Source organism: Nomascus leucogenys, chromosome 6, assembly GCF_006542625.1.
Source record: "Nomascus leucogenys isolate Asia chromosome 6, Asia_NLE_v1, whole genome shotgun sequence".
NCBI classification, from domain to species: domain Eukaryota; kingdom Metazoa; phylum Chordata; class Mammalia; order Primates; family Hylobatidae; genus Nomascus; species Nomascus leucogenys.
The window spans coordinates 34,072,145-34,084,362 of record NC_044386.1 but is presented as its reverse complement, the minus strand read 5'-3'; the positions used below and the strand labels follow the sequence as shown (position 1 = coordinate 34,084,362).

At 39.0% G+C, this 12,218-nt stretch overlaps 1 protein-coding gene across 17 annotated transcripts in view; it reads left to right on the top strand.

Annotated features, from left to right (window-relative positions):
• Positions 1-12,218, top strand: part of CPLANE1 (ciliogenesis and planar polarity effector 1) — a 143,383-nt gene that overhangs the window by 70,085 nt on the left and 61,080 nt on the right. For all 17 annotated transcript variants that reach the window (XR_004030418.1, XM_030813978.1, XM_030813974.1 and 14 more), the window contains 5 exons: positions 854-933; positions 4,708-4,900; positions 8,321-8,608; positions 9,101-9,871; positions 11,447-11,613. Coding sequence is in view for 16 of the 17 variants with exons in the window: in XM_030813978.1 (XP_030669838.1) it covers positions 854-933; positions 4,708-4,900; positions 8,321-8,608; positions 9,101-9,871; positions 11,447-11,613 (1,499 nt within the window). In the remaining variant the exon portion in view is untranslated. The remainder of the gene's footprint in view (positions 1-853; positions 934-4,707; positions 4,901-8,320; positions 8,609-9,100; positions 9,872-11,446; positions 11,614-12,218) is intronic.

Genomic DNA, 12,218 nt, shown 5'->3' with positions numbered 1-12,218 from the left:
ATGGCTCACTGCAGCCTGGAATTCCTGGAATAAAGTCATCCTCTTGCCTCAGCCTCCCAAGTAACTGGATCTTACTATAGGTGCGCACCACTATGCCCAGGTAATTTTTTTAAAAAAACATTTTTTTGTAGAGACTGGGTCTTGCTATGTTGCTTAGACTGGTCTTGAACTCCTAGCCTCAACCTCTCAAAGTGCTGAAATTACAGGTGTGAGCCACTGTGCCCTATCTGTTGTAACAATTCTTTTTTATTTTTATTTTTATTTTTGAGACAGTCTTGCTCTGTTGCCTAGGCTGGAGTGCAATGGTGTGATCTTGGCTAACTGCAGCTTCTACCTCCCAGGTTCAAGCAATTCTGCCTCAGCCTCCCAAGTAGCTAGGACTACAGGTATGCGCCACTATGCCTGACTAATTTTTTGTATTTTTTTGTAGAGACAGTTTCACCATGTTGGCCAGGCTGATCTCGAACTCCTGACCTCAAGTGGATCTGCCTGCCTTGTAACAATTCTTTTAAAAAGGATTCATTTTTCCTGGTTTTATAGTTGTTTTTACAGGGAAATGAATAATCATATAGTGTTAGGTGTATATAATTTATAGTGTGTTAGTCTACTGACACAATCTTGTCTTTGTAACTTAGCATGCTCAATAGCCCAGTGTGACAGACTGGAGGCAATTCACACAGTATAAAGATTAGGTCAGAGCAGGACTGGGAGTACATTTTACTGTTTGATTTCTCACTTGGTTGTAGACTGTTGTTACTTTGGTTAAGTGGCTGATATGAGACTCAAAATACTTAAGGCAGTAATACCTATTTGTTTTACCTGTTTTCTTTTTGGGTACTATTCATTTTAACAGGAGTTCACAGAAGAGGTTCAGTGTCAAAGGGAAGAACCACTGGAGACAAATATGGAGGAAAAATCGACTGAACAAAAAGGGTAAGGGGGAAAAAAGTATGACAGTGATTGTCACTGGTTACCTCAGTGAAGCTTTCAGCTTTTTTCCTTCATAATTTACAATACATGATTTAGGGTGGTATTGTGTTTCTAGTGAAACTGTAACTTCAGTTCATAGTTATGGTAAAATGATTTTTGGTAAATGTTATACTTCTGTGTATTGATAGAGTGAAATAAATAATGATATCTAAAATGCCTTTTGTTCTCTCATCACTATCAGCCTTATCAAAATAAAGTTGTAAATAGGCCAAAGCTTATTTAGCTGCTAAGTAGGGAACCACTTTTCATACTTATTCCATTTTTATTGAATCAAATAAAGAACCATTATGAATTATTTCATGTATGTATAAAATCTTTCGCTGTTGTGATGATTACTATACCATTCATTAGGGTATAGTAATCATTAGGGCTATGATGTACACATACACTGCCGGCTAGCTTATTGCTTCAAGGAGAGCTGAAGGCAGTTTTCATGTGTTGCAGTTTGGACATGATTTCTAAATCTTTAGAATTTTAGAAGTTCTAGAATTTTAGAATTCCCTTAGATAAGAAAGGCAACATGGCCAGGCGTGGTGGCTCATGCCTGTAATCCCAGCACTTTGGGAGGCCGAGGCGGGTGGATCATAAGATCAAGAGATCGAGACCATCCTGGCTAACACGGTGAAACCCTATCTCTACTAAAAATACAAAAAATTAACTGGGCGTGGTGGCGGGCGCTTGTAGTTACAGCTACTTGGGAGGCTGAGGCAGGAGAATGGTGTGACCCTGGGAGGCAGAGCTTGCAGTGAGCCAAGATCGGGCCACTGCACTCCAGCCTGGGCGACAGAGCAAGACTCCGTCTCAAAAAAAAAAAAAAGGCAACATAATTAGATTTTCTTTTTCTTTTCAGTATGCAAATTTTATTAGTTTTTCTGTGGACAGTTAAAAAGAATATATTTAATACTATGGGCCTTTGCAAGTAATTTAGATACTTCTATTCATAAAAATGATTCCTTCGGAAAATTACCCAAGAAGAGAGGGAGAGAAGACAAACACTAATCTTTATGGTTTCTTTTTTCTTTTCTTCCTTTTTTTTTTTTTTTTTGGAAACAGGGTCTTGCTCTGTTTCCCAGGGTAGAGTGCAGTGGTGCAATCTTGGCTCACTGCAACCTCCGCCTCCCAGGATAAAGCCATCCTCCTGCCCCAGCCTCCCGAGTAGCTGGGACTGCAGGTACGCACCACCATGCCTAGCTAATTTTTTGTATTTTTTTTTAGAGATGGGATTCGCCATGTCGCCCAGGCTGGTCTCGAACTCCTGAGCTCAGGTGATCCACCTGCCTTGGCCTCCCACAGTGCTGGGATTACAGTCGTGAGCCATCGTGCCCAGCCTCTTTACAGTTTCAAATGTGACAATGGGCTCTAGTGTTCTGAGCATAGTGTCTCCCTCTTCTATAGGTGAAATTTGGGTCTTAACTAACCTCATGTCCCCTCATTTTGGGTTCTTTTGTTTTCATTGCTGAGCAGTCAGCAGTATTTAAGTGGTGTTTTAAGTCATCCAGACATATTTTTTTGCTTTTGCTTAGATCTGTTACTAATTGCTATGGAGACAAATGTAAACAGATTGTAATTATGAGCTAAACATTATAGAAGATTAGAGGATGTTTAGACTCTTAGATGGCTGAGCATAGATCACTCATACCTTAGGTAATGCAAAGAATATCTTGCTTCCTAATCACCTGTTAATTTTTATTGATAGTATGATTGAAGCCTTTTCACATCCTGAGCATACCACTGCTCAATCAATGCAAGTAGATACAAGTTCAGAAATTTCTAGGAAAGAAGTTTTGCCTACTATACCATTTAAAAATAGTTGTGTTTTACAAATCACAGAGTGAAAGTATGCCAACTGTACCATTTTTGAAACAATTGCTACATTTTGACTAAAAACTAAGAAAATAAATGAAAGCAACATAAAACATTGAAAGAGCAGCATAAGCACACGTATCTGACATCTTTCATTACTGAGTTTCCACTAGCGATTGTATTTTAAAGTTGTACAGGAACCATGTTAGAACAGTCTTTTCTGAAAAAAAGTAGTGATATATTATTGAAAGATGAAGTTGTTGCCCATTTTCAGCTTCTAACTGATTTCTTGTAGTGTTTGAAATGCTTTTAATTCTCTCATAGAACAGACTCATCCAGTTCTTTTGAACAGAGTGCTTAGTGTTTAGAAATCTTACCGAAATAGGAAAATATAGCACAGCTTTACCTCAGAAAAAAATTTTCATAGTTAGAGTCGATCTCCTTGAGACCTGTTGAAAGCAAAGCCCAATAAAGTTGTTTTAAAATGGGCAGATCTGTTTGTGCAAGGAGACCTTCTTCACAAAATGTTGTTGCGTCTGCATGAGTGCTCATACCCAGATCTGGCCCTTTTGCTGCACTCAGTTTAAAGAGCTTCTGAGATTGGGCTGGGCCGTGCACATCCAGCTGTACCTACAGCTCAGTTTACCCCTACACCTGCCCCTACTGTCCCAAGGCCTTCTTGAGTGCCAGTGACTTGTGCAAGCATGAATGCACCCACCCTGTGCCCAAGGGGACCTCTACAGCCCTGGAGCCCCTTGTGGCTTTAGAGGGGTCAGCCTGAAACCCACGCCCCCTTCCATCACACTTCAGGAACCCAGTCGCCAGAGGGTGCCTCCTAAACCTTCTTTGGCTCCAGCTCACTCTTTAGATTCCAGATCCCTGTCACTGGGCAACTAACTCCTTTGTCACCCAGCTAAGAAAGCTGGGGACAGTGGAGGCTGGCAGCAGCTGTGAGAAACATGATTCTCAAGGAGCAACACTCAAAGCTTTCACTTTGGCAAAAAAGGAAAAGGTAGATCAGTTGTAATGCCTATTTTTTGTGAATTTGCCAAATAAAGTTTTTTTATTGGGTGTGTTAGATGCTCGATAAAAGGCAAATATTATTGCCAAATGGGAATGAGTGTAAACCTAAATAAGTCTATATGAAATTTAATATGTTCTTTTCTTTTTTGAAAACAATGATCTGTTTGAATCTGATAACCGCCTGCTCCCTTGCTTAGTTTATAAAATGTAGAAAACTTTGAGTATCTGCTATGTTTGAGGAGTCATCCCCCAACAGTCATTTTGTTTTTTTAAAAAAAAAACCTAAACACCTTGCTTTGATCCTTAATTTTTATTTGTAAATAAGCATTTTTTATTAGGGTTTATGATACATTTAAACTCTGAGGTTTGCTTGGAAATGAAATGTTCACAGTACTATTGTTTCACATTTAATGATGATAAACAGTAGTTTACTGATCCTAGAATTAAGTTTTTAAAATCCATTTTTTCCCTAGTTTTCTTAACTCTATGCTGGATCATTAATTTTAGTCAAAAACATATTTTTAAGCCACATTACAAATTATGAAGTCTGTACAGCTATTCAGAATGATTCCACAGGTCTCAAATTCAGATGTCCACAGGGACCAGGCAAGTAAAATATATGTCAGCTCTTGGGTTTGCAACACCCTGTGAAGGAGCCCATCACTGACTAGACAGTCCCTTAATAAAGATGAAAATTGAGCTGATGACGAATGTGTCTGGGGGGCTGGCGGGCACTAGAGAGAAAGGCTTTAGGGTTTAAATTTCTAGAAAACTACCAGAATAACCTTTATATTGGAAGACAAAAGTGGGATCAAAATATTCAGATCATAGACATTCAATTTGTTTTTTGTCAATTAATGCATGTTTTTTATTTAAATGCTTTCCACGCAGTGCACAGATTTCTACATATAAAGACAAATCTTCCCCAGTTCCACTTCTGATATCAAGTGGAGTCAGTGTTGCTTCACAACCACCTGTTCCAGCACCTCAGAAGACCCAGAGAAATGAGTGCACGGCTCAGTTACCAGGTTGTTCAGAGTCCGTTAGGCAGATGCTGCAAGATGAAATGTTTAAATTAGTTCAGGTAAGCACATCTCTATATAAGTAAGTAAATCCACACATAGTGTACATGTAGGGTTTTAAAATATTAATAGATTTCCAGAAATTGACAAGTTAAAATTATATCACAAGCATTTCTCTGCTTTGGGTACTTTTCATTCAAATGTTTATAACTGGTTGGGTGCAGTGGCTAACGTTTGTAATCCCAGCACTTTGCGAGGTCAAGGTAGGAGGATTGCTTGAGGCTAGGAGTTTGAAACCAGCTTGGGCAACATAGTGAGACTCTGCTAGGAAACTCTACTAGGAAAAAAAAATTCTACTAGGAAAAAAAAGACCTCTAGGGCCCAGAGGTCTAGGCTAAGCTACCTACTTCTCAGAATGACCTATTTTTACTGAGCTCTTTGGGATGCAGCTGCTCACAAAAGTGAGGTGGGGAGTAATCAAACCAGATCAGTGGGCTCCTACTCAAAAGTATCCAAGGCTTATTTTCCAGCTGACACTATCACGTATTTCTTATCCATATTTCTTGTGCTTGAGTTGAAACTGTCAGCTGCATTTCAAATTACTGTTCACTTTGACTTTAATCATACCTGGCTATCCTTTTTTTCTGTTTACCAACAATGGTTAATTATTTACCTTTTTAGAAACATTAGTTTCCTTCAGATCTAAACCTCTGCTCATTTGTCCTACATTCACTTCCATATCCTTTTGTGTGATGTAATATATACCATTTCCATATTGATGATTCTCGGCACTAATTTTCTTTTTAAAAAATTTTTTTATATTTGTATTTTTTGAGACAGAGTCTCACTCTGTTGCCCAGGCTGGAGTGCAGTAGCGCAATCTCAGCTCGCTGCAACCTCTGCCTCCCAGGTTCAAGCGTCTCCTGCCTCAGCCTCCTGAGTAGCTGGGATTATAGGCATGTGCCACCTTGCCTGGCTAATTTTTTTGTTTTTAGTAAAGATGGAGTTTCACCATGTTGGCCAGGCTGGTCTCGAACTCCTGACCTCAGGTGATCTGCCTGCCTTGGCCTCCCAAAGTGCTAGGATTACAGGCGTGAGCCACCGTGCCCGGCTGCACTAATTTTCTCTTTGAACTTAGGGGCATTGATGAGAACAGTTGTTCAGCATGTCCCCCTGTCCCATGAAACTTACTGAAACTGATTTTTATTCTTATTCTCCCTAGTCCCTTCTTTCCCTTTTCTGTTTAGTAGCACCACCTATTCTACTAGCTTAATGTTTTAGAGACATCTCTCAAACTGTTAGATGGATTATTTGGGGACTTCACTGGTCACTGTCCTATATATTTAACACATTATCCAGATAATTCTGATGCACACAAAAGATTAAGAATCACTATCTTCAAAAGTCATCTTTGCCTTCTTTCACAACCCTTACCCAGTGTTTTACTATGCCCTCTTGAATTTTTTGCCCATACTATATGTCGGTATAGCCACTTGCTATGTCTATAGCAGTGGCTAACCTGAGATTCTTAGTTTCATTCTTCCATTGTCTTCTATTTGCATTTTCTAGGACACTTTCTTCAGGTATTATTTTAATAATATTAGTCACCTGTTTAAAAATCTTCAGTAAATTTCAGGAACAAATTTGTATAATATATGATATCAATCTTGTTTTAAAAATAGAAAGAAGCCAGGCTCTTTATATTTTTAAATTTTATAAGAGGTGGCTCATACCTGTAATCCTAGTGCTTTGGGTGGCTGAGGTGGGAGGATTGCTTGAGGCCAGGAGTTTGAGACCAGCCTGGGCAACATAGCAAGACCTCATCTCTACAAAAACAAACAAACAAACAAACAAAAACTCAAAAAGCAAACCATTATCCAGGCATGGTAGCACATGCCTTTAGTCTCAGCTACTTGGCAGGCTGAGGTTGGAGGATGCTTTGAGCCCAGGAATTTGAGGTTACAATGGGCTATGATCAGTCCACTGCACTCCAGCCTGGGTACCAGGGTGAGACCTTGTCTTTTAGATAGAATAGATAGATAGATAGATAAAGAGAGAGAGAGTAAGCGAGAGAAAGGAAGTATACTAAAATATCAATGCTCATTATTTTTGAGGGTAGAATTATGAATGATATTTATTTTATTTTTAAAATTTGTTTTTTCCTGTGTGTATTTACTTTATAATTAAAAGAAAACTACATTTTTTAAAACCTGCACTGTTTCCCTATTGGTTTGTTCTATCAAATGCAAATTCTTCCGTTGGCCTTCAAAAACTTCACTTTGAAGTCTTTACCTTCCCTCCTTTCCTGCCTTACTTTCACAAGTCTAGTGGTTCTCAAAGTATGATGCCTGGACAAGTAGTATCAGCATCACTTAGACGTTGGAAATACAAATTCTCAGGCCCCTATCCTAGACCCGTTGAATCAGAAACTTGGGATAGGGATCAGCAGAGTGGTTCAAGTCCTCCAGGTAATTCTGATGCATGCCGAAGTTTGAGAACTTCTGTACTAGCCTATCTTTTCATTATCCCTGCTGTAAATCTCCTGTTCCAGCTAAGCCAATGTCTATGCTAGTGCTTCCCAAGCTTTTCTGGACATTGAAATAACCTAGTCATCTTAATGAATACAGATGCTGGTTCCTATCCCCAGACATTGCGATTATTGATAGAGAGTGACCTGGTCATTGGGACTTATAAATACTTCTCAGGTGATTGTAATGTGCAGCAAAGTTTGGGGACAACTGGTGTCTGACTTTACTTTCACCTAGTCAGCGTTTCCAAGGGAATTCCTTGCTCTTCACCTGTGTTCTGCTTTCTGCTCATTGCTGAAAACTGTCCAAAATACACTTATTCTGGGAATCTGTCTTTTTTTGTGTGTGTAGACAGAGTCATACTCTGTCACCAGGCTGGAGTGCAGTGGCACGATCTTGGCTCAGTGTAACCTCCGCCTCCCTGGTTCAAGCGATTCTCCTACCTCAGCTTCCCAAGTAGTTGGGACTACAGGCGCGTGCCACCACGCCCAGCTAATTTTTGTATTTTTAGTAGAGATGGGGTTTCATAATGTTGGCTAGGATGGTCTCAATGTCTTGACCTCATGATGTGCCCACCTCGGCCTCCCAAAGTGCTGGGATTACAGGCGTGAGCCACTGTGCCCGGCCTATTCTGGGAATCTGTCTTTATCCCACTCCTTTGATCCCTGGGATGTTTATGGAAACTGAATACTGTAAACTGTTTACAAATAGTTCCAAGTTTCATTCACAAGTGAGTATTCATATGCCCGGTTGACAGGAAGTTATCATTTTTTTCCTCTCCCTTTAAAAAAAAAAAAAATTTCCCTGACTGTGCCTCCGGCTCAGCATTCATGATTCTCACAGATACTAAGACAAACGTGTGACTATTGTAGAATACTCAGATGATTATTGTTGATTCTTTAGATTCTTTTTGTTATATTTTAAAATATCGCTTCAATTTTCGTTTTATTCAAGCTGCAACAGATCAACTTCATGAGCCTAATGCAAATAGTAGGATCATCCTTTGCTAATCTCCCAGATATACAACAACTTATACAGCAGTCTCAGTGTGTGCATTTAGGGGAAAGCCAAGAATCAAACCTAAGAGGATGTGGTGATGTTGAAGACAGCAACAAAAATCTTGAGAGATTTTTTCTTAAACCACAGTCAATGGGAGAGAACACCAGAGAGCCTCGCAAGAACAGCCCACACTGCCATGAAGGAACTATCCCATCTGGTCAAAGTAGTACTGGAAACATACAGGTAATATATGTAAAAATACCATTAATGGCTGGGCGCAGTGGCTCATGTCTGTAATCCCAGCACTTTGGCAGGCTGCACCTGAGGCTGGGAATTTGAGACCAGCCTGGCCAACATCGTGAAACCCCGTCTCTACTAAAAATACAAAAGTTAACTGGGTGTGGTGGCGCATGCCTGTAATCCCAGCTAGTCAGGAGGCTGAGGCAGGAGAATCGCTTGAACTCAGGAGGTGGAGGTTGCAGTGAGCCGAGATCATGTCACTACACTCCAGCCTGGGTGACAGAGCGAGACTCTGTCTCAGAAAAAAAAAAAATAATAATAATGTCCTGAGTAGTTTAATAGTCATTGTGTTTTTTGTTGAATAAATAATTTTTTTTTTTTTTTTTTTTTAGCAGTTACTACATTCTACCCGCTGCAAAACATACTGAATGCCATTTACAAAGTAAGGAATTTCTAATATATTCTAAACTTACATAATATTTTTTTCTCTTCCAGAATGTTACACATGGGAATATTCCTTTATGTCAATTAAATGGCCAGCCCCAGAAAAGAGGACCAATTCCATCATCTCAAAACTTACCATCCACTTCGTTTTATCCAGCTCCTGCTGGAAATACTCACCTCTACCTTTTGTCCACACCTTCTGTTGTTCAGAAGGCACCTAGACTTATCTCACGTGCAAAAACATTTAGTCCTGGTGATGGCTTTCCTTTGCTTCAATTTAAGTCTAAACAAGAATTCCAGCCCCTTTTCTTACATACAGGAAGTATTCCACAAGTTCCCTTCAGGCCTCTGCCACAACCAAGAGAGGCTTGGGGATTATCTGACTCCTTCCAACCTGCTCTGCCACGGAGAGCAGCACAAACTACTCCAGCATCCCATTTGAATGTAAGCCAGTATAATACTGAAGCCAGAAAAAAAGAAGTTGAGCAGAAGATATGGGCAGAAACTGTAATTACAGAAATTCCTAAGCATGTGAACTTGGATCAATATGTTGGACAAGAAAATTTGACACCTCAACAGGACTCTTCAGTGTTTATAAAACCAGAAAAACGATTTGATGTTAAGCCAGGGACCCTTGAGATATCTCCTCACCATTCCTTTGGACTTCCGTTACTATACCTGCCACTTAAACCTCCTAATATGTTTCCATCAACCTCAAGAGCATCTATTACAGTTCCCTCAACACCTATCCAGCCTATAGCAGAAGAAAGAAAATACCCAAGATTGTCATTACCTCATTCACGTTTGTCCCCAGAAAATAGGGTAATGAATTTTTGTATGGTAATGCAAAAACAGTGTCCTGCACTATTTTTTTCATACCATAAGTACTGTATGGTCAATGAAAAGCTCTTGTACAGAAAAAAATGCTTGTTATAGAAAATAGCATATAAAAATTAGGTTTAAAATAATGATTGTAGCTGGGCATGGTGGCTCATACCTGTAATCCCAATACTTTGGGAGGCCAAGATGGGAGGATCCCTTGATCCCCAGGAGTTTGAGACTAGCTTGGGTAACGTAGGGAGAAGCGGTCTCTATTAAAAAAATTGTGTATTTTAAAGGTTTTAGGTCTTTCTATCAATACCGGAATTTACTGGACTCTTGTAGATATTTCTGCTGCTCTGGGAAGAAATAAGAAGTAAAATTACCAGGTACTCTATGTAAGATTTAAACACTCAAAAAAAAAAAAGCAAAAAAGTTACCAGATGCTCTTGTTTATGTGTGTGTAGAGAGGAGAGCAAGTGAGCACCCATACTGTTTGAGGTTCCTAGCAATTATTGTATGATCTTCAAATCTTTGACAGGTTACATTTGTTAAATAGATCCAGATCTGTGATTAGTAGCGCATATATTAAAATGGTAGTTTTATAAACCCACCAAGTCCTCTTTAAAGGTATAACTTTTGATTTATGAAATTAAAATGGTTTAGGCTCTAGTTTTGAGGAGAGCAGTACTATCTTAGGGAGGTAATTGAGTAATGCATTCTCTGGTGTACTTTTATGATTTGAAGATGGTACTGGGAAAGGAAATGGTTATTCCTTAGAAAAAATACTTACTATGCTTCCTTTTCTTCTGAACATATAATGAGCCGAAGAAGAACCCCAAGTTTTTATCACCCAATTCCCAAGGCTTCAGGGATTTTCAGCATATTGCTGGTCTTTTCCATCTGTGGTTTTCGTGCCTCTGCATCTTCCCTGTTCCAAACAATTTCAAGTTAAATGTTGGACATTATATAATTTCATTTATAGGGGGAAAGGTTTTTTTCTGTTTTTATATATGAGACGGAGCCTTGCCCTGTCACCAGGCTGGAGTGTAATGGCGCAATCTCAGCTCACTGCAACCTCCAACTCCCAGATTCAAGTGATTCTCCTGCCTCAGCCTCCCAAGTAGCTGGGATTACAGGCACGCACCACCATGCCTGGCTAATTTTTTGTATCTTTAGTAGAGACGGGGTTTCACCATGTTGGCCAGGCTGGTCTCACACTCCTGACCTTGTGATCAGCCCGCCTCGACCTCCCAAAGTGCTGGGATTACAGGCGTGAGCCACTGCACCTGGCCAGAGGAAAGCTTTTTAATAAGGGAATGAAATTAGGAAGTTGAGAACTTCTAGCTTAATTTCTGAAATAGGATGACCCATTTGAAACTTTCAGCACTTTAAATCACTTTTTCTCTAAGATATGTACACTCATATTGCCAGTTTAAATCAATTTGTTATATTTGATTTGTTTTAACTGTTGCAGAGTTTAATTTAAACAACTGTATTTTTCCTCAGTCTTTTGTTGAAATATTACATAATTGAGTTTGCAATTTGTCATTCTTATGCTTTGTTTCTTTCTTGTAGTGCAAAAAAACACAACTTATCCCACTTGAAAACCTCATTGCGTTTAAACAAAGCCAACAGAAACTAACACATAATTTATTTGAACAAGGTGATGCTGGACACCTTCAGCTTCTAAAGGTCAAAATAGAACCACCTGAAGTAAGACAAGGAAAGGACAGTAAAAAAAGGCAAGACTTAAGTGAAATTTTATTCGATAGTATATATCAGCAAGTTCATTATTATTTATAATCACACAGTAATCTAGTTCAGTCTCCTAGGCTATACACAATTGCACATTCAGTTTTCAAGTGTCATGCATCTGAAAACATTTTATGTGAGAAAAATTCCTATTTTGTGAGACAAATACTATATTTTTTTTCCCATTTTATTAAGGAATTCTTTCCTACCATTCATAGACTGGAGGATTCTTTTACAGTGTCTGTAATAGGATGAACAGTCATTTGCTGCTCAAATATTTGGTACAATATCCCATATGCAGTAGTCCTCCCTTATCCCCAGGAATACATGCCAAGACCTTCAGTGGATACCTGAAACCGCAGATAGTACTGAACCCTATTATATATTTTGTTTTTTTTCTATATATACATGCCAATGATAAATTTTAAGTTATAGATTAGGCACAGTAAGCGATGCACAATAACTAGTAATAAAATATAACAATTATAACTATGTTGTAATACAAGTTATAAGAATGTGATATCTTTCTGTCTCTCAAAATATCTTACTGCACTGAACTCATCTATTTTCGAACCAAGGTTGAACTCTGATAACT